This window comes from Solanum pennellii, chromosome 3, assembly GCF_001406875.1.
Source record: "Solanum pennellii chromosome 3, SPENNV200".
Classification (NCBI taxonomy): Eukaryota; Viridiplantae; Streptophyta; class Magnoliopsida; order Solanales; family Solanaceae; genus Solanum; species Solanum pennellii.
In genome coordinates, this window is record NC_028639.1 from 53,874,709 (window position 1) to 53,898,258 (window position 23,550).

The 23,550-nt window shown below is 32.5% G+C and overlaps 2 protein-coding genes across 4 annotated transcripts; both read left to right on the forward strand.

Moving 5' to 3' along the window:
* The first annotated feature begins 479 nt into the window (after positions 1-479).
* On the forward strand, positions 480-4,680 carry LOC107015332 (probable 6-phosphogluconolactonase 4, chloroplastic). Its single transcript, XM_015215573.2, has 3 exons — positions 480-1,004; positions 1,085-1,220; positions 3,993-4,680. The coding sequence occupies exons 1-3, from the start codon at positions 646-648 to the stop codon at positions 4,455-4,457; spliced, it is 960 nt and encodes a 319-aa protein (XP_015071059.1). The 5' UTR covers positions 480-645; the 3' UTR covers positions 4,458-4,680.
* Positions 4,681-15,094: 10,414 nt separating this feature from the next.
* On the forward strand, positions 15,095-22,643 carry LOC107013748 (TBC1 domain family member 15-like). 3 transcript variants are annotated; one of them, XM_015213626.2, is made up of 6 exons: positions 15,095-15,598; positions 15,769-15,918; positions 17,575-17,710; positions 18,311-18,360; positions 20,630-20,683; positions 20,892-22,643. In XM_015213626.2, exons 1-6 carry the CDS (start codon positions 15,384-15,386, stop codon positions 22,114-22,116), a joined length of 1,830 nt encoding a protein of 609 aa, XP_015069112.1. In that variant the 5' UTR covers positions 15,095-15,383; the 3' UTR covers positions 22,117-22,643. The 3 variants fall into 3 exon arrangements, with proteins under 3 accessions (XP_015069112.1, XP_015069110.1, XP_015069109.1); XM_015213624.2 differs by having other exon boundaries at positions 15,098-15,918; XM_015213623.2 differs by lacking the exon at positions 15,769-15,918 and having other exon boundaries at positions 15,098-15,598.
* The last annotated feature ends 907 nt before the right edge of the window (positions 22,644-23,550 follow it).

Here is a 23,550-nt window from a genome sequence, read left to right on the forward strand (position 1 = left end):
AAGTTTGAAGTTACTGCAAGGTATAGATATTTATGTCATACTTCTATCCAAATTTCAATTGAAGCTTCAAAACTCAAAGAAATATAAGAATTAATTGTAAAATGTGCGAATGAGATGATTGCGAAGCTAAAGGATATAAAAAAAAGAAAGGAATCACTTGATATGTCAGCTCCAATCAATACAACTAAAAAAGAGTCCAGAGAAAGATGTAGTAGTTTAATCATGGTTTAAGAGATTATTCTTGTTGAATAATTATTCACCCTTAGATTAATTATGAAATAGATGTCAGCAAATGAAAGGGGCACTGGACCAACTAAATGTTAAATCCACTTGATAGGAACCGAACTAGGTAGACATTAGTAATATGAAAATTAAAATTATAAGAAATCAAAGTACAATTTTTATTACTCTTCAAATTAATCAATTTGATTATTTTTTTCTAACTATTTCAAGTTTGAACCAAATATGAAGATCAAAATAAAATACGGAGCATGATCGTTTTGTCTATATTTTGTACAAACAAAACAATAACGACATTGAATGCCACGCCCAGCTGCTCACCAACCCAAAACCTCCACCAGACTTTAACTTGTTTCTTTGTGTGTCGCCGATGGAGCAGTCACTTCATTCTTATTTAATAATACCATGGCACTGAGCCTGGCCTCCTCTTCTCCCATTCTCTCAAGCATCTCACCTACCCGATTCTCTCCTATCCGCCGATCTATTCTGTTGACCTCTTCCTCTGTTGCTGGAAAGCCACTTGTTTGCTCTCACCCAAGCTCAGTGTTGAGTACAAATTCCTGGAGATCTCAGTGTCGTACAAAAGCATCAATGGCTGAGAGTGTTACCGGGAAAAGTAAACCGGAAGTGAAACTGTACGGTTCCGAGGAGGAACTTGCTATGGCTCTAGCGAAGTACACTGCCGATTTATCGGAGAAATTTTGCAAAGAGAGAGATGCTTTTACCGTGGTTGTTTCTGGTGGTTCACTTATCAAGTCTCTCAGGTATTGATTGATTAATTCTATTCGTTTCTACTAGTATTATTTTGGGGTATATATTTTTGGATTACTAATGTTTGTTGCAGGAAATTGGTGGAGCCACCATATATTAATTCAATAGACTGGTCCAAATGGCACATGTTCTGGGTGGATGAGAGAGTGGTTCCAAAGGATCATCCTGACAGCAATTATTTGCTTGCTTATGATGGTTTTCTATCCAAGGTATATTTGCTGCCCTTGTATTGATTTTATTTATTGTTGCTGCTGCCTCAGTGTATAGTGTAGTTACTTCATTAGCATCATTTTTCACCTCTCCTCTGTTTATTTGTTGTTTTTCTCAACTGTTGTGATCTTTTGCTTGTTAACCCGATCAAAATGTAGGACGCAATTGGTTTATTGCACTAGTGATTTCAATCAGGTACCCCATAGTATTAGTAGAGGTGCGTTATGAGCTACAGTGATGGTCTCAATCTCTTTAAGAAATAAGTTTTAGGGGGATATGTGAATAGAGATTAAAGTGTGCAGTATTGATGGAGAATACATCTAGAGTTACTTAGATTCTCACATCAACTCCAGATGAAACATTTGGGAAAATCAGATGAGAAAGTAATTATGTTAGGGCATTAGGCCAGTGGTAACAAGGAATGCTAGTCATGCATACTATAAACATATAACTTTCCGCAGTTCCATAGATTAAGAAGTTAAGTAAGATAAGCCTGCTAATGTATCAGTGAGAACTAAAACAATATTATGTGCTCTGTTAATATGTAATTCACATCAGATTTCTATCTTGAACACATTTTGTGCACTCTATGTCAATAGATCAAATAATAAATGCTGCTCTTACGTGCTAGCACGAAATTCATTTTAAGTTTCATGAGATCTATGAGTAAGAAACTTCCAGGGAAGCACCTCTCAGGATTCAGCTTGATGATCTATGGACCTTACTATTCCAAAATCTTAAGGAAGTAAAGATCATTGTGGTAAGCTGCAACCAAAGACAGATGCCTCTTCTTGGATAGAGCAAAGGCGGTCGATGTTATTTGATTAAATGTATGGTGACTCAGGTGCTTGGCTGGTATTTGACATCGTAAAAGATGGCAATGCAGAAAGAAAGACGGCTTCCCCTTTCTCCTTCTATGGGGTGTACAATATTTGCTTTCTCACGTTTACATTTGAGAATTTCACAATTTCTATTGTGATTTGAGAGAAACATATGCTTTGCTATGGGCTAAAATGACAGGAGAAGCCTTCACTAGTAATTCGATTTCATAGGTAGGAGAAAGGAAAAAAAATTGTCATACGAGATAAATGAGTGTTTGCCAAAAGCTTTTTGACAAATTATGGGAAAGCGGAACCTACCACTGAGGTGCAGGGGAGAAGCACTTGTTATACGTAAAAACCATGAGCCCTGCAACTGATACCCCTATCTTTTGGCACACTCGATCAAAAATGTACAAAGCTATTCTGCTTAATTAACCAATTTATCTAGCGTTGTTTTATTTTTTGTGTAAGCAGAATATTTTAGTACAAGCAGATAATATCTTGGATGTTTTGGATTATTTGTATTAAATTGAGGTGATAGGCGGCTATATGATTAGTCTGTAATACCTTTTGAAGGGGAACTACATATTTTTGATGTAGTATACCCCTGTGAATATATAGATTAGTGTCACTATCCTCAAAAAAAAATAATTAACCAATTTATTAGTTTCAGTTTTTTGACTTGGAAGGGGAAGTGAAGATGAACCCATTTTTCGCTCCTACTAAAAGCTAATCCCCTCTCTTTTTATTTGATAGAAAATAACACTAGTTAGCCAGATCAAGTTTTATGCTTAAGACATCCTTGTAAGTAAAGTGTGGTAAATCCACACTTTTAGATCTTTTGGGTGTGGGTTGGTGGGTTGTCATTTAAATAGTCTCTTCAAGATGGACGGAAGAAACAATCTCTACCTATATATATATAGATAGATAGATATTATTTTTTTATTTATTTTATATTTATTTTGGAGGGGAGGGGGGTTGGTCATACGTGACAAAAACAAGTAATTGCTATACGTGATCATATCTACCATGGAACCAACTGTGAGGAGAAGCTACATGTTAAATAAGTTTTAGATTACATATTCTTAAGATGTGTGATGATGTCACGTAATTCATGTAAAAACAACAAATGAAAAAGAAAATCTTTGCACTGTAGAAAATGTTGGAATAAACAGAATCACTTTTTGCTTTTGGTTCACAGAAGTCTGATATAAAATTAATTCTTATAGAACCTATCAACCCCTGAAGCCCTCCTTAAACAACTGAGGTCCCTTTTTCTTTTGTGGGGGGGTTTTGTATTATGAAAAATGATGGAATATTAGCAAAATACTTCAAAGATTTGCAATTGTAGAGATTACCTAATGAGAAATGATTTTGGAGATTTTTGTAGCTAGAAGAGTTTAGTGGGGTTCAGATTTGGAGGATCAACTGAAAAGTAATTATAGCTTTAGCACAATTGTCAATTGTGCATTTTGGGAAACCTAAAGAGCAAAAATTGCGCAACTCAATAACATGTGGAGCTGCTGATGAGATCAGTTGGACACTTTATGTTGACTTCGCTGAATTCCTTCTAAGATAAGGATGAATAAGTGGTTTGAATTGCACCCTCAATGATGACCTACTTACCTTCAGTTAAGGCTCTCCGTTATCCTGAACAAGTTGGGTTGACGTGACATCTTATTTGACAGTCTGACTAGCTCTTAAGCACATACTATTTAAACAAAGATGGTTGTGAACTAAATTATCAGAAAAGATGATTAGTGATGCATGACTGCCAAGGGCATCATTTTGGATTTCAAATTGCTCATAGTACTTGCTTCACATGTCAACTGCCCACATTGTTTGATCTTATAATGAATGATGATAGCTGTTACTTCATCATTATTCTCAGTTGACATCTTTAATTCTTTCTACCAAACTTCTAACCTCACCTTTACTTCTCTTTGGCAGATACCTATTCCGGCTGGTCATGTATATGCCATAAATGATGCATTATCAGCAGAGGCTGCTGCAGATGATTACGAGACTTGTCTAAGGCACTTAGTTAACCGCAAGATTCTAGACATCTCTAAAGAGAGTGGATTTCCAAAATTTGATGTAATGCTTTTGGGTATGGGTCCAGACGGACATATAGCTTCGTTGTTTCCCGGGCATCCTCTTGTCCATGAGAAAGAAAAGTGGGTCACCTTCATCAAGGACTCTCCAAAACCTCCACCGAACAGAATTACATTTACATTCCCTGTAATAAACTCATCTGCAAATATTGCACTTGCTATAGTAGGTGCTGGGAAGGCAGATGTAGTGCAGAAATCACTAGGCGATGATAAAAGTTCTGATCTGCTGCCTGTGCAGATGGTTTCACCCGAAGGAGAATTGGTTTGGTATTTAGATATGGATGCAGCTTCGAAGCTGTAAGGATGAAGACGTGTGAGTTGCGTATTAGTGTCTCACTCCTGTCTGTATTTTATTATTCTAATACATTCTGAAGAAGGGTTGTTTTTCCCAGTGTTGTCTGTAAAATGTTGAGGATTCATATGCCATGATCCACTTTTTGGCAGTTTTTTCCTCACTTGTTTCTGTAAGGATCCTTCACTATCAGGAACTCGGTAATAAAACTGCAGCTTATGCTCTTATCATATTTTTATCTACAAGTTAGGCAGATTGTTTGCATCAGTAACAGGGTGTGATATGCCAAAGTTCAAAGCAAAGATTAGTAGCTGCTGTCCTTTGTCAGCAATAAAAGAAGTGATAGCTATACATAGATTGTTACTTCTGTATATTACTATTGCTCAATTTACATACATCCAAAACTTGACAGTGTCAAACATTCAGTTTGTGTCAAAATGAGTCAGCTGTTCAGGTGGAAAATAAAATACATACGTAACTGTAATAGTAGGTGAACTTCTTCAAGCTAGCACAACGAGAATTCGGAGAATGAAAGAAGAACAAAAAGAATGAGTCTGTCAAACAGCAACTTGTTTGATTTTTTTCAACTGATTTATAGATAATGCAAAACTTAGTTATACATTTTAGTTGATATTAAAGTATGGATGGATAACTAATCCATGAAAATGCAAAAGGCTATTTGCCTATAATGTTAAACGTTAAAAATTTCACTTGATTTAATATGAATTTAGATTATGTAAACAAAATATATTTTAGATGATATCTGTCTCCAATAGTAGTTCAATGATTTCAACTGATAATTGCACATATTATTTTTAAACTAGCACTGTTTCGAATAATTAGATGGAACTTAGAGCCTGTTTGGTTCAGCTTAAAAGCTGGTCAAACTGACTTAAAAGCTGGTTTTTGACTTATTTAGCCGTTGGCAATACTCAAAATAACTTATTTTAAGTTAAAAAAAACTTATTTTAAGCCAAAAGTTAAAAGCTGAGGTAGGGGTGCTTTTTTTTTTTAGCTTATAAGTTGTTTTAAGTTGACCACATTTTTATCTTTTTGCCCTTAATATTTTTATACAATCTCCAAATTACCCACATAACCCTAACATCTCTTTCTTCCATTTTTCCCTTTTCACGTTCGGCATATCAACTTCAGCACTTTTATCCAAACGCATAACTGCTTATTTTAAAAATAAGTTTCAGCACTTTCAAAAGTACTTTTTTAAAGCTGCTTTTATTAAGCCAATCCAAACGGGCCCTTAGTTTACTCACGTTATCTTTCCATTTGCCCAACGGGCTATTCTTTGAGGCCCAAACTTGAAAGTTCAAACTTCCTCAAAGCAACTTGTAGAAGCATATTTAGGGTGTGTTAGGTCCGATGGAAAATATTTTTTAGAAAAGTTGGTTTCTCTCATCTTTTTGTGTTTGGTAAGTAAGTAAAAAATAGCATTTTAAAAACACTTGTATATAATCTAGACTAATAATATGAGAGATACGGATAAGGGTAAAATTTGTTGTGTTGTGGACGAAAAGGGAGATATGGTCCTAACTTAATATAACACAAACGATCATTCCATCTATCATATCAGTTAAGTTGAATCGAATAGATCAAATTCATTTTTATCTATAAGGCACAGATCGAGTACTTTTGACCTTGTGAATAGAGAGGGGTTTGAACCTCAGATATCTTAATATCTATAAAAGTAATATGATTTTCAAGACCGACTCTTTCAACAACTGCTCAGACTTTTATTTTCTTAGCGCATCATCTACTCTGTTCATCCACGCACTCAAAGGTAAGAGCTTATCTATGTGATTCATTATGTTCTTTTTGTGCCCAACAGATTCTATTGCCTAATGGTTAGCGAAACTTTTCTAGTGGTACGAATTGCTATGCTTTGCCTCTTTCTATATGATGATGCACATATCTTGATTTTTATGCTCTCTACGGGAAATAGCAAAAGGGTGATAACAAATGATCCTTCAAATTTAAAAAGTAATTGAGTCTGATTCAAGCGACTAAACAATTAACATGAAACATATGCGTAAAACTTAATTTTCTAAATTTTTTGATTGTCCATTCTATTTATGGTGCGTCCCATTTGCACAAGTAGACCAAAGTGCAAGACATATAATACGCAAAGACAGAGTGGTTCTTATAGATAGGATATGTCTCTCTATACGTATTCTTATTTTATTATTTAGTAGCGGTTGTTGGGATCTCTAAATTAAAGAGATGAAATAATTATTAAAAAAATTTACGTACCTTGTCGTTAAAGCAATTGCTCCTTGTCCCCAAAAATATATACTATACTATATATGTATATATAATTCTTAAATATGATTCAATAAGATCTTTTCTTATCCTTTTTATGTCTTTCTTGATGCCTGGACAAAGCACCTCAATTTGTAAAGTTACTTATCCACACTTATTTCTTTATGCGTTTTATATTACTTGGTTTCATATCTAATTCAGTACACTACGCATAAAATTATTATTACAAAAAGGGATAACGCACAAGTACCCCTCAACCTATGCTCGAAATCTCATAGACACACTTATAATATAATAAGGTCTTATTACCCCTGAACTTATTTTTTGAATAATATTCTGCCCCTTTTCGGCCTACGTGGCACTATCTTGTGGGCCCAATGATGGTTGATTTTTTTTTTCAAACTAGTGTCACGTAGGCTGAAAAGGGGTAAGAAACTACTTATAAAATAAGTTCAGGGGTTAATAGGACCTTAATATAGTATAAGTGTGTCTCTGAAATTTTAGGCATAAGTCGAGGGGATACCTGGGCGTTATCCCTTATAAAAAATAGCAATATACAAAAATATTTCCTATTTTGGTTAATCGTTTTTACTTACTACAAGACTTGTTCATTGATCTTGTCCACAAAAAGAGAGATCCAAGTAATTTGCAAATAATTAATGAAACTTCAAGTTGCACTGTTAGTGTTTATTTTATTACATAAGATTAAGAAAGTGAGAGTTGTAAATAAACTATAGACTATAAAGAACTGAACGGCTTTGGTTCTTTGTAGTTTGTTGAGATCGTCGATGTAAATAAATTAATAAATTACGGCCTTTATGCTACAATTCCAATTCCCTAAATATACCTTCTTCTTTTTTTTTCCACAATTGATCAAGATTCAAGTGGAAGTGCCACTTCTATGCATGTGACATGAGAGTTTTATTTAATCTGTATATTCAATTGGATGATAGTTAAGTCAATCTTTAATTAGGGAAAATGCACAAGTACCCCCTCAACCTATGCCCGAAATCCCAGAGACACACTTATACTATACTAAGGTCCTATTACCCCCCTGAACTTATTTAATAAGTAATTTTCTACACCTTTTTAGTCTACGTGGCACTAGTTTGAAAAAAAAAGTCAACCATCGTTGGGCCCACAAGATAGTGTCATGTAGGTTAAAAAGGGGCAAAAAATTATTAATAAAATAAGCTCAGGGGAGTAATAAGACCTTAGTATAGTATAAGTGTGTCTCTGAGAATTCGGGCATAGGTTGAGAGGGTATTTGGGCATTATCCCTCTTTAATTATATAGTTTTAGGGGATCAACCAAAATAGAGGTATAGTAGAAGGTATAGATACATTGAAATTTAATTTACAATTAATTAGTCAAATTCTATTGTTTATCTCATTGAACTCGAGTAAAAAAAATATTTAGATTTATAATTAGAAAAAAGGAAAAATATATTTTCGAATTATCGTAAATTGTATGCAAATATCATTTGTCATACTTTTGGGACATTGGTATACTTACCGTCCAAAAATTAAAGCATATATACCTTTTATACTAATGAACCTACACGTGTCACAATCTTATTCATGGACTTGACATTTAATAATTATCGGAGCGATGGATAAGATTACACCACTTGTTCTTATTTTATCTTCCGTTAGAGTGAAAGGGCATGTATGCTCTAATTTTTGGACGATAGAAACATCAACGACCCAAAAGTATAACAATATGATATCTGCATTATAATTTATGATAATTTAAAAATATATTTATCCCTTTTTCTTTTATAATTATATAAATATTTTAATTATGTAAGACAACAGAAAGCAAAGGAGTGTGATAAGTGTTTGAAAATAAAAGGAAACAAAATGTCCTCCTAGTTAATTTAGGAGTGGATGTTGTTGGCTTAATAATTGTGTTTTGTTGTAGTTTTAATGTATAATAAAATACGTTTAATAATAGGGTAATAAACATATATGGACCAAACAACACATTCGAAAGGCCTTTATTTATTACATTATTGCAATATTTGTAAGCCACTGATCCACCATATATAGATTTTTAATTAATTATCATCATCAAAATGATTCTTGTAGCTGGATGCTTCAACAAATGCAAAACATTTATCAATTTTTTAATACTAAAGTTTATCTTTATTTATAAAAAAAAAAAAAAAACTAAAAACGTACAATTGTAAAATTGGTGGCATGTTTCACTTCTTGAGCTTATATATATTGCAATTATTTGTATTCTTTCTGACAAATGTAAAAAACGAAAATATAAAATAAAAGAGATCATTTAATTAAGCTACGTACGTCATCAAGAGCATATTTTTGGTATATTGATAACTGATTAGTTGATAATAAGAATTATATTAAAGAGAGTTAGTTGTTAAAGACACGCGTCAGTCCACAGTCTACTCATCCATCATCATTTTTATGATGACCTATTAGGGTCGTACAAAACTAAACTAAAATTAATAATTACCATTGAAAAAATATTAGTTTACTGGTAGTTGGAATTGGTTAACCAATTACTTCCTCCGTTATATAAAGAATGATCTAATTGAACTTAATATAAAGTATAAAAATAAAGAAGACTTTAAATTTTATAGTCCTAAATAAAAGTTATGTCAAACGTATAAAATTATCCTTAACGTTGTGGTCTTAAATATGTCATCTGAAAAGTTGAAAGTAAAATGTTACCGAAAAAGAAAAAAATCATTCTTTTTTAAAAATACTAAAAAGGAAAGCAGGTCATTCTTTTTTAAACGAAGAAAATAGTATATTAATAAGTTACATTTATATTATAAATTTTTTTATTAATGCTTAATTTCATACTTTCATTTTTCATTGTCTCGTACTTTTGATAATTCTACAACGTATCAGTATTTGCTGTGAACAAATGTAATTTGTCAACTCATTTCATTTTATTTTGTTAGTTATCACCTTACTTTAAAGTCATTTTCAAAGTTTTTTTTTATTGTGTGAAATCTTAATAGTTAAATTAATAATTGATAAAGAACAATAACTGATAAATTGATATGTTAATACTTTAACAATTATTTAGCATATCTACAATTCAATAATTCATAAATTCTGATAAACTTTGAAATTAAATTAATCGACTGATATGTAGCTCTAATAACGATAAATAAGTCTCCTAAAGTTCTATACCTTGACTGATATGTAGCTCTAATAACGATAAATAAGTCTCCTAAAGTTCTATACTTCGTTTAAACGTAATTTTGGATTCAATCATTCAAACAATTAATTTTTTCCAATTTTAGCACATTTGTTTCCTTTTTTGTAGTAAAACTTTATTTGTTGGTCGACAAGTGTATAATTTAATGACAAAGTTGAATCAAAAACATATTAAAGCGACGCAAATTTTCTTTTTCTTTGGAGGAATGGGCGTTGCTCTCAATAAAGTTAGAAATGGTACCCAAAAAAAAAAAGCAAAGGGGAACACCATCATACCTTATCGATCAAAAGCAAAAGGAACAACAAAAAATTAAGAAAATAAAATAAAAAAGACATTGTTTAGAGTCATCTCGATTTGGACAAATAAAAAGATGCAAATTTGAGTCAAAATAATCTGCTGTATATTCCTACCAACACAAAAAGTGGTCCATTTAAACAATACAAAATTAAAGAGCACAAAAATTTGGATAAGAATACTAATAGGAGTAACAAAGAAGTATATTTACATTTCATGTTTATATTACTTTGTAGTAAATTATGTACAATTTGCAAAACTCTCAAAAACGAAGTACTCAAACAAATGATTTGAGAGAAGAAGATGCTTTGACTTGTAATTCATTGTTTTACGAGGAATAAATTTAACTTTCATATGTTTAATTATATCAAGCATAAATTATATCATGCAATTAAAATTTCACGATAATAACTTTATTTTAAAAACACGATTGAAAAGTAAAAACTATGAATTATTATGTTGATCTATAAGTGAAATAACAAAGTTGACATAATTCAATAACTTTAATTTGAAGTATATATTTATATCAAATGTTCATGTGATATGCATAAATAATCTACCCAAAAACAATATGCAAAAAATGTTGTGATCTAGAAGTTATAAAAATAAAATCCTTTGGTTGTCGAATATTTGTATGTTTTTCAAATTTTAAATATAGTTTCAAAATTTATTTAAAATTTTCATGATCAAATAATAATTTTTAAATAAAATAAAAAATATTTTGAGGTAAAATGAAAATAGAAAATTGTAGCTAAACTTTAATTCTTCAAAGTCAGTTTTTTTTTTACTAAGCGTTTTTTACTTTTGAAGAAGTTAGGCCAAATAAATTATAAGATCGGTGGATGGAACAGTAATTTTTTGTTTCGTGTCCCTTATCTATAAAAAATAGTTAAGACTTTAAAGCATAGAAATACCATTAATATAACTAGTACTACAAAGTTGAAATACTACCTTTTTCGACCTATATTGTTTACGTGGATTCAATCGATGTTTGATATTTATATTAAAATTTTAACTAATTTAAATTGTGTATTGTAGAGTCCGATTTCGGAAGCTTCTAACATGATTCTTTTTCTAATTTCGGAGCTTAAGTCCAAATTTTTGACTAAAGATGGAGAAATCTCAATCATCCCATCACAACGTAAATAACACGTTTATGTGTTTTTGCTTGCGTGTGTAGAAAGATTGCAATTGGTTGTGAGTGACAAAACCTTTTCAACCCAAGGCCGAATGTGGCGCAATAAAGCTCGCTTGTCTGGTAAAAATTGAAAAGCAAATCATGGTGAACATTCATTCATATTATAATGAACTATTTAGTACCAAATCTCATTCTCATATAATAACACGTTCTTTTTATTACTAGAATTATTTATTTCCCTTCGGTATTGAGATTTGATTAATCGAAATTAAAGTAATTTTATACATTAAAATTACAATTTACCGGTAATATAAAATAATTTTTCACTTTGAAAAAAAATAATAAATTTAATAATAATATGTCAGGCCAAACATGAAGTGAAAATGGAGGAAGGGAGTATACTAATTAAGATCATTAAGTATATGTTGAGTAAGGGTGTAAATTGTAATGATCAGGAACTGACAATTACTAAAATCACTATCAAAAGATGTGATGCAATGAATGAAATTATTTTTCTTTTAATCAGAAATTCAAATTCAAGTCCTAAACAAAAAATTAATAGGAATACCACTCTCCACGAATAAGACCTTACACAATATGAAATCGAGATTAACTGACCTCTATTTTAGATACCAACACCAAATAATAAAAAAAAAAAAAAAAACTACCACATGAAATCACCCCTTACATAGAAGTTTGGTCTGATTGACTAGATGATCCATGCACCTACAAGGTTAGGAGGAAATGCATTTTATTTGAGTTGTATCATTTACGTTAGAAATCAAAATTTAATTATTCAATATTATTAAAAAAATTATAGATTTAAATTAGTTAATTATATGTTCGTACGTAAATTTTATTGAAAAATTTAAAAATTTAGAAAAATCAAAGTTTATTAGTTTGGTTTGATTTATAAATTTGAAAATTTGACACGATGATTTGGTTTAGTATTTGAAAAATTCGAACCAACTCGAGATTGAGAAACCTAAAAAAATCTGAGTTTTATTAATTTGGTTTGATTTGGTTTATAAATATGAAAATTTTGACTCCACCACTGTTAATTTCGATAGGCAAAATCATATTTTTAAAGAAATAAAAAATGAGAAAAAACATTGTTTATTCGAACAAATATTCTTTTTAAAAAGAATATAAATTTTATCATATAGGTATTTTAATTTATTCTACAAATTTAATATAACGTTTTAAGTTTTCACAAAGTTGGTCTAGTAGTTGAGGTCTTGAAGATGTGGAGTGAGAATTTTAACAATCATGATTTAAATCACGTTTAAGTTTGTTTGTGCTTCTGTCTATTTATTTTTTTATTATATGAGATTCATAAAATTACTTTGAGGAATTTCCCTAGATAATGTTTAAAAAATTACTTAAGAATATCACTTATGTTTGTTTTAGAAATATGATATCATTTAATTTCATCTATTTTTTTTAAACTATACTTGACATAAAAAATACCTATTAGGATACCATGTCACATTATTTATTTTTTTTTATTAAAAAAATATGCTTTACGCATATTTAAACATTAGGTTGCAATATGTCTTTTTTTAATATTGTTTTCTATTTATGTTTTTTGAAAATGTTTTGTTTTTTAGATATATAAAGATAAATTTAAAAATGAATGAAAAAAAAGTATCATTTCTACGACTAACTACTAATGGACTATTTAACTATTTTTTTAAAATAAGTTTTTTAGTTTTACAATGATAATTATTATTTTTTACTGTAAGTTTTTTAATTAATTTTCAAAATAATAACTAAAGCTTTTTTATGGTGCACTTTTTCTTCTCCTATTTAGATATATATTTCTACATTCCATTTTGTTGGAGCATTTCCTAAAATTACTGAAAAGTGTGAATAACATTAGAGTTCTTTTATAAAATAATTCAATTTTCAGATTTCAATTCTTAACCTTAAAAATTAAAATTTGAAGCATTTAAAAATCTTTCAATTTTTCCTATGATAACCATTACTGTTTTTTTTTTAAATAATTCGATTTCATTTTTTCCTTTAAAATTAAAATTATAGGCATTTAAAATCATCCATTTTTTGCCGTTACAGTTTTTTAAATAAAAGAACTTTTATTTTTCTATTTAAAATAGCTATATTAAAATTCCTGTTTTTTAATTGTATTTTTAGGGCATAACATGTGAAACTTTTTACTTCTATTATATATAGATAGATTTTTTTTAAAAAAATAGGCAAACCCACATATTATACCCAGTGAAAAAATTATATTAAGAACTGTAATATGAGCTCCTCCGATACTTTAAGAAAATATGAGTTCCTTCGGTTCTTTAAAAGAATTAGAAAAATATTAATAATAAATTAAAAAATGTGACATGACACCCTAGTAGGAGAGAAATAATGTATTTTTTGTGTCAAGTATATTTTGAGGAAAATAGACAAAGTTAGCTGATATTGTAGTCCTAAAACAAACATAAGTGATATAACTAGGTAATTTCCCAAACATGAGTGACTATCTAGGAAAATTACTCAATTACTTTATGTTGTTTTATTTATATTTTCTATATTTATTTTATTTGTTAACTTCAAATTTTACATGTCTCTTAAATTAATAATTATTTTATCACAAATTTTATATTAATTGATATACAATTTTAGGTTTTGAAATAATCATTCAAACAATAAGTAGTTAAAAGTTTTACTGTCTGAGAAAGAGGAATATCAATAGCAGATCCTGAGAAATAATAATCGCGTATTCTTTATGTGTTGATATGAAAAAGATAAAAAAGTATTTGTGTCGTCGTGCAGTTGCTTATTTATTTTCCCTTTTAAATTATGTGATTAGCTATAAAAATTATTATTTGCACTTTTTAGAAAATATTCTACTCCAATTAAAATCAACGTTTGACCATAAAAATTTAAAATTTAATTCGACATTACGTTTCAATCTTCAAAATAATTTATAGTCTATTTTCTAGCTCACTTCTGAAATAACAATGCAAATATAAATACTTTCTACCTATCATAAAAAATATGACTAATCATTATAAAAATTAATGTACATTACCTGAAATAATACAGATCAAACATTATTTTGGGACAAGAAATAATTAAAGTGTTTAGATCTCCATAATCACATATGCAAGGCCACATGCTTTTTTAAGATACCACATTACCACATATGCTACAAACACATGTCTTGATTAATTAATGACATAAATCTTCAACTTAAATGAAGAAATATAATCTGTAAAAATTAATGTAATAAATCCCAATTTATTAGTATTGAAGTCAATTATTTTATGTTTCTATCTTATCAGAGGAATGAGCCTCCATCACCACAACAAATTATCACGATTTTCATTACAATCTAATAAATAAAAAATGTTGTATGTTGAACTAAAAATTCACAAGATTCAAATTTAGATCCATAAATTTATAAAATAAAAGTATTCTTATAATATAGCATATATTTAAGTAATCGTTTATAATATCTTAAAGAAGTTATTTATTTATAACGATCAATTTGGCACCTTTTTCATTGTAACTTTATTCTATATCTTTTTAAAAAAAGATAAAAATCTAATATTCTTAATTATTAATACGTAATATTATATAATAAATATAAATTAATTAAATTTAATATTTATTATATTATAATATAATACATTATAAAATAACACATCAAGTCGGGCCAAAGGGAACCCCACGCCCCCACGGTAACAAAAGCAAAAGCGTGCATTATTTTCTCTCTATAGTGACTAGTTCCATTGCTAAAATAAAAAAGAGAAATAGACACACAACAAAACCCACTAGGACGCTCTCGCAGTGAAGAAAGAAAGAAAGAGAGAGAAAAAAAAACACACACTGATTATTAGAGACAAAAACTCATGAGAAGAAGAGCCAAACCAAAGTAAAAGAAAAAAAAAAGAAGAGAAAAGCAGTTGAGAAGGGAAGGTTGGGTTGGTTATGGTGGAAAATCTAATCGGCAAGGTGAAGCATAGGGGCAGAATCGTCATTATAGATTCCTTTCTCTCTCCATCTCCTTCTCCATGCTCAATCTCTTCTTCACCTCCGTCGTCGCTTCTAATGTGGTTGAATCCATCGGCACCAGAATCAGTAAGCTCGGTGGAGTATTCGTCGGCGTTAACGGAGGAAACGGTGGTGCTTTCTGGATGGACCGTCAACCTTCGAATGCCGGTATAGCTTTTGCTGTCACGGCCTTGGCCGGTCTCGCCTTGGCCGCCGCCGTTTTCTACACTACTAGGTAAAACTAAAAAAAAAAGAACCTCCGGCTGAAATTTACGAAAAGTAATTATTGAAAAAAGGAAACTGGAATCATTGAAACCCTAGAAATCATCTGTAGAGTAGATCTTTCTTTCTTTCTTTCTTTTTTTTCTATCCACAGTTAAAACAGTCAGTGTAGAAGTAGATGAGAGCTCTCAGACGAAGTCAGACTTCGTCATCTTCAAATTCCTCTTCACCGTCTTCATCATCACCATCATCATCGACATCGTCGTGGATTCATTTGAGATCAGTTCTATTCGTTGTTGCCTCCTCACCAGCTTCTTCTTCTTCCTCTAATCGGTGAGTCTCTCCTGTCTTTCACTCTTCTAAAAAGTTTTCGATCTGCTTCTCACTTTCTATAAGATTCGTCTGCCTTTTTTATAAGCATACTTATTCTTTTCAGATCCGATCTAAGGTCCTCTTTTTCTGTCTAGGATATGCTCCACTGATAAAGTTCATTCCTTCAACCCATTGCTCAATCTCAGTCTCTAATATGTTTTGTTAAATTATTCGTTTTGCTGCTATTATTGAGTATAAATTCGATTTTTATGACAGTTGTGTTGGATTTTTTTTAAAAAAATAACTGTGTTGGAGTTTGTTTGGATTTCTTGTTGTCAATAATCTGGTGGATTTGTTCCTTGAGCTAAGCTTTGAACAAGTCAGGGTAATGTATTTGATTTATATTAGATAAGGGTGGAGACTTTCATTAGGTGATAACATTTTTTTATTGAATGTCTGTGGACTATATTTCTATATTTGTATGCTTACTTGATCAGAACTTCTGAAAGCTACGAAACTTTCAACCTCTTGCTGATTTCTCCTCTCTACTTTGTCACAGTGACACAAATAGGTTGACCTTGTGTTTTAAGTTTCACCAAGTTTTCCAACCTTGTGTTTTTGATGATGAATTAAGTGTACAAAAGAAATGGCAAATTGATTTGATATGTAACTCTTCTCCAACTTTCCCAGCACAGGGATGTTATATATTTTTATCTGGAGGCTTTTGGGGCTTGGATTGGGGTGAGGTTTCACTAGTTGAAAGGGAATTTCCGGTGTAGGTAGTATCTAGGTGTTGATGTCAGTTTTTAAGTTTCTATGCCAGGGTCTCACTCTTAAGTTACTGTCTCTGTATTTTGGTTTTTGGATGGGTTGTCTTGTTAACAGTGGGATGGGATATTTAGCAGTGTTACTAAGTGGTCTTTTCCGTATATTGTGCTTACATTTAATGTTTCCAATGATGAAATTTTTCTTAAATAAGTTGTGTTGGTAAATGTTTAGCATAATGTGATGATTTAGCATGAAGTCGCCGCAGTCCTATAAGAGATTGAGATTTAAGTAGCAACATAGTACGACTCTTCATGGTGCAGTCTCACCCGTAGATTCCGCAGGTTTCTTAGTGAGGTGTTCTTGGAGGTATTTAGGAGTCCTTTGTTTTGGGATATTCTGATTGAACAGTGAATTATGAATAGGTCTGCCTATACTGCTGATAGATCACATCTTTTAGAGACAGACTGATGGATAGATTATGTTCTTAACTTCTTATATTCTGCAGTTAAGTGATGTACTAATTTCTTGTTGAACTCTATGTATCTTGCAACTACTTCCTTCTTTCTAGTTGTTTGAAGTTCATTACCTTCAACACATTAATTTGTGGTTGTGAACTTGTGGTCTTGCCAGTTGTTTATTTTCTTTTTTCATTCTCAGTTACAGTTACCTGTTACCCTACTTCTTCTATTTTCTTCTTGTCTTGATTGTTAACCTTTGCAAAGCTCTCGTTTTCTTGAGTGAGTTGGTTTTGAAGTGATGAAATTGCTAATCATGCTAAATATCGGTCTTGTCTGATGAATCTAATTTGAGTTGCTGATTTTGTTACCTTGGCACTTAACACAAAAAAAGAATATACTGTTACCCTTCTTGTTTGTCAAGATGCTTACTCATGTTTATGATTTATTTCAGAGGTCATCTCAAATCACCATGGTCTCGTAGAAAAAGAAAACGTGCTCTTGCGCCCCAACAGTGGAGAAGCTTTTTCACACCAGAAGGAAAACTTCGTGATGGTGGAATTAAATTTCTAAAGAAAGTCCGAAGTGGAGTGAGTTTCTGGCCCACCTTAATTTTTTAGATTTGTTTCCGTCTTATTTCAATGTACACCAAGATCATCAGTCCAAATAAACCTCAAAAGTTGGTTTGGGAAGATAGGAATGAAAGGTAGGGGTCAAAAGAGGAACATGAAAGATAAAATGATCTCATTTCCCTTGCTTGGTCAAGGGAATACATAAGATTGAGTCGAGAAAACCCATTCCTCTTTTTTGGACATAAGAACATGAAGAGAAATCACAAATTTGCCAACTCTCATTAATTTTCAATTGATACATTTCTCAAAGGGAAAAGAAAAAAACAGTTTATTTACCTTGTGTGGTTAAGAGATAGATGGTGAAAAATCACTGTGTCTTGCTTGGTATCCAAAAAAGAGTGGAAGGAAGTTGTGAATTACGCAACTAGTTTCTAAATTTTCAGATCTCTCTCTTCCAAGAGGAATAAATCTCTTTTTTTGTGCCCTAGTGAAAACCATTCAACTCTTCGCTTTTTACAACTAAAGAAGGAAATGGAAAGTTTTAACATCATAGTTTTTCTTACTTGCTTTCCAAACAAGAGCAGTTATGTTGACTAATCTATTGGTCCTTTCATGTAGGGTGTTGATCCTAGTATCAGGGCCGAGGTTTGGCCATTTCTCCTGGGAGTGTAAGTATTTCCTTCTCATGTAATAATGTGTCTTGTTATAAATTTTGTTTTGAAACTTTAATCTTGTTAAGATTTATAACCTGAGTTTTGCTTGTTTTCTTTTTTTCTTGTATTCTTTTTTATTGTCCTCTTGTACTTTGATTAGCCAATTCTAGCTGCTTAATTTCCACAGGAGATGGCAGGGGAATTATATTATATTATGAATAATAATTTATCATCTGGACATTTACTTTAGTGACTGATAAAAATCATCTCCATACTATTTCCCTTTAATTTTATATAATAATCACCTCCCATGGTTCTTCATTCAGATTTGAGACCAGTAATCTCATGCTTTTTCACTCTTTAAACAGATCCTATTGCTGGACCCCGCTAGTTATACATGTTAGGGTCACTAGCTCTGACTTAAATATGTGGGGATTTTTTTCTGTAGAAGATTGTGTGGAAGTTAATCCCTGTTCGTGGAGTGCTAAGAGTACTTCATTTGGTGACAATCTAGGTCCTGGATTCTTTTACCCTTACCATGTAGATGTACACACCTTTTGAAGTGACAGATGGGCATTGTATTTAGTTTTTTTTTTTAAAGTTCCCATTGGGAGTGTACTAGTGTTTACACCAACAACATACCCAGTGTAATCACAAGTGGGGTCTGGGGAGGGTATAGAGTATACATAGACCTTACCCTTACTTGGTAGATAGAGAGACTGTTTCCGATTGACCCTCGGCTCAATGAAAAATATTTCAAAGCAGGTAAAAAAAAGAAATAAGTCAAATTTACATGGAAGTCATGGTGAGTGCAGTAGTGTTTAGACTAGTGTTAAGAGGTATAGTTTTTACAGGAAAAGTATTACCTTAAAATTTTGTATAATTTGGAAAATAATATATCAGAACATCATCACGTGTTTGTTTGCTGCAGTTATATTTCAAATTATGTTTAGTATTTAGTTAACCATGTAAACATGAACTTAATAGTTTGCTTCGAAAGATTGAGGTGGTGTTTTAAAAGGCACATAAATTTTAGGCCCAAATGTAAGCTCTTGCCAAAAAAGTGCTTATTAGTGAAAATTAATGTATAAACTGCAAAAAAAAAATAAAATTGGAACATCTTGGTGAAGAATTTCATATTTTGGCTGGACTCTCACCTGTCTATGTCCCTAGAAGGGTTACTTTTTTCCTTGCACTTTTCAACACTTGCTCTATCTTCTAATATTAAGAAGATATTTGAAAGTCAGCTTTATCTCTACTGCTAAAAATTCGACCCACTTTTACTATAACCAGGGCTCCAAAATGGGAATGGAATCCTCTTTGGTAGGGATTGCTAAAATCCCATACAATGAGCTTTTTACGGCGTGAATGTGTTACGGACACCAGATAGTAAACCAACAAAGATAAAGTCCAAATTGTTGAAAAAATCTCTCTACTGTTTAGACTTTCTTTATTAAAATATACATAATAAATTGCAACATTTACCTTAATAGTTGTTTCTAGAGTCTAAATAAGACGAGATACGTTAATTGGCAATAAATTTGTATGGTTTGTCATTTATGCTTTAATTAATGCATCCCTCACCCAAATGCAGCCTTAAGAGCAGTTTCCAGGCTTCTGCATCAGTGTAATTACTTTGTTGCAAGTTTGTTTTATTTTTTATTTTTATGTAGCATGGTATTTCATTAAAGAGCGTCAAGAAGATGCATAGCAAAAGTTGCAAAAAAAAAAAGTATGTCTGCACCTGTACAAAAACATACGGAACAACCAAGGAGCAGGCAAAGTCCAGAAAAAGTTCAGTACTAGTTACAGGCGACTGATTGAACCAACTAAATAAGTTCTATAAACATTTTGCTTTAAGAGTGTGATTAGGAATTGAAATCCAATCAAAACATCTACGGTTCTTTTCATTCCAGATGCACCAAAAAATAGAACCAGGCACCATTGCCCAAGACTTATTGATGGATATCCCAATTCTCCATGAAAACGTCACCACCTCTCATAAGCTTCCTTGATATTGTTTGGTATGACCCAGTCAATTCCAAAAACTGACAAAACACACTCCAAATGTCAGCTGCTACTGTACAATGATTTATACGAGGTTGTCCAGATAAAAACCAATTACTTTTGTAGATAGTTTGGTTTATCATATGTGTCAAGTCTGTGACAATAAAGACATTGTGACATTTGTCAAAAAATGTTCTGCAATTGCTGTTTTCTGTTATTTCTGTACAGTGAATGCTTTGGTTACAGTTAAATTGACCTACTTTATTTCTCTCTGCAGCTACGAGTTGAACAGCTCTAAAGAAGAAAGAGATTGTATACGAAATCAGAAGAGGTATTATAACCAGATAATTGGCCCTCCCCAGCCCCAAAAAAGTATTAAGATGAAAGAAAGTCTCTTTATTTTTATCTTGTAAAAATGTAGAGGGTTCACATGTATTCAGTTGACAGGGTCATATTTATCCTTGTGTTAATATTGTTCCATTTACCTTTTGGCTGCATGATTCATACTTCTTACCACTGTAGTTGATCTGTGATTGCAGGAGGGAATATGAGAGCTATCGTAGAGAATGTCGCAGACTGCTGAAACGCAATGGGACCTTTAAAATGAGGGAAACTGGTGGAATGGGAAGCGATGGTGAAGGAAATATCACTGAAGGGATGGATTCCCCTGATTATGACGATGTTGTTACTGCCCGGGAATCTCTCTCCAGTGAGGACCGGAGCACATATGTCGAGGATTCTGATAATCCCGGTGGTACAATGTCAGATGAATTTTCCAGTTCCAAACGAGTGACGGAGCCAAATGATGTCTCTGATTCCGAGTCATCAGACTCAGATTCCTCTGCAGATCCTGATATCAGTCAAACTGTCCCCTCGGCAGAAAGCATGGATGAGAATACTGCTGAAGTGAACTCTAAGGAGGACTCTTCTCCTTCAAAGGCAGAAGTTCAGTCACGGCCCTGCAATGCAGAAGATTTTGCTACATGGCAACGAATAATTCGGCTTGATGCAGTTCGTGCTAACGCCGAATGGATAGCATACTCCCCATCTCAAGCTGTTGTATCAGAAAGCAGGGCACACCGTTTTGCAGAGGCTGTTGGGTTGAAGGACTATGAACACCTAGAGCCCCCTAGGATCCTACATGCTGCTCGGCTAGTCTCCATTCTTGAAGCCTATGCGCTATATGACCCTGAAATTGGTTATTGCCAGGGGATGAGCGATTTGCTGTCACCCATAATTTCTGTAATGACAGAGGACCATGAAGCTTTTTGGTGCTTTGTTGGTTTCATGACGAAGGCTAGGCATAACTTCAGGCTTGATGAGGTTGGAATCAGGAGGCAGCTGAACATTATTTCTAAGATCATCAAACAAAAGGATTCACATCTCTATCGACACTTGGAGAAGCTCCAAGCAGAGGATTGCTTTTTTGTGTACAGAATGGTGGTAGTTCTTTTCAGGCGGGAATTATCTTTTGAGCAAACGCTCTGCCTATGGGAAGTAATGTGGGCAGACCAGGCTGCTATTAGGGCTGGGATTGGCAAGTCTGCCTGGAGTAGGATTAGGCTGCGTGCCCCACCAACAGATGATCTCTTGCTTTATGCAATTGCAGCATCTGTATTGCAACGGAGGAAACAGATCATAGAGAAGTATAGTAGCATGGATGAAATTTTAAGGGAGTGCCAGAGCATGGCTGGTCAACTGGATGTATGGAAGCTTCTAGATGATGCCCATGACTTGGTGGTGACTCTCCATGACAAGATGTAGACATCTTTGTTATGGAGATCTTACACTAATTTATTCTCTTTGCTGCTCGAACTTTATTTTGTGGGATGGTGCTACCAAACACTGCATGCATCTCCGGTACACAGGAAGAACTGAAGACAGCTTATGTCAAGTAATGCCGCTGCTTTTCTTTTGCTAAAGAACATGCAAATGTCAGATAAGAATCTGCAAGTTGGGGAATAACTTTATGTGACTATCTCCTTCCTACATACAGACTTGCAAATTGCTTGAATTCAGTGTAGCAATTCGCTTGAAGCCTGATTGGTGTACCATGCTTGATATTGAATTTGTTTAACTTAGTTCTCTTGTTAATGTTCTCCTAAGGTGGCTTTTTATTTGGAGTATTTATCTCCTGTTGCCCCAACCTCCCCAAGGCAAATGGGGTTTCTTTTAGAATGTTCTCTTTGAATGTGGATGCTAGAATAGCATACCTTTCCACGCTCTGTGCTTGGTTTGTAACTTTATCATCAAAGCAATAGCTATATCATAAGCATTACTACCTTAAATGACATGTCAAGCTCGAATGCAGCTGCATAATATTTATGCTCTTCTGAGCTATTGAAGCGCTGTTTCTGCAGCTCTTAAATCTGCGAGATATTGCAAATTTCACAAAATTGTTATCTTGCGATTTCCAGAAAGATAGCGCTCTGTCATAAACTAGTTCATGCCTGTCCTGTGGCACGTTAGTAGTGACTAATGATCAGAGAACAAGTTGGGGCACAGGTGGTCACTGTAACATTGATTGATCCAAAAAAAAAGGAGTAGAGGCATGTTTGGTAGTAGTAACTTCTCTAATCACAGCACTTGTCTTGTCCTTAAAGTGAACAGGGTGTGTTCAGTATGAAAAAAAATGCTTTTATGGAAAAGTTTTACTTGGAATATATGTTTTTTAGGAAAACATTTGAGTTTCTTATTTATCTTTTTGTGTCTGGTACATAGGCAAAAATTATCATTCTCAAAGCATCTGTGAATAAGTTAAAAGACAAATACTATGAGATGTGGTGAAGGGGGCTGCGGAGTAGAAGTGAAAATGAGATGTGTTGGAAGGGTAAATAGAAAACAATTGGGCCTAAAACCTCCGTTACTCGGATAGACGACACTGGACTACCAGTTACCACTAAGCATTATCTATCCTAGTAATACTGATACCACAGACCAGAAGTCTACTAAGAAGGACGCATAAATAGGTTTTTATTTTTTTTGATCTGATAAAATAAGATCCAATCCAGATGGAAATAAATTATAGCTACAAAAAGAAAAGGTGAGACCATAAAATTTCAGAAATTTTCCTTTTTCTTTTATATAAATTATGCCTAAAACAGTAATATTCTGTTATTTCACCGCGTCATTGAAATAATCGATATCAGTATGGTAATGCTTGAGGTAGCCGAACTCTATTCTTTCTCATTAATGTGT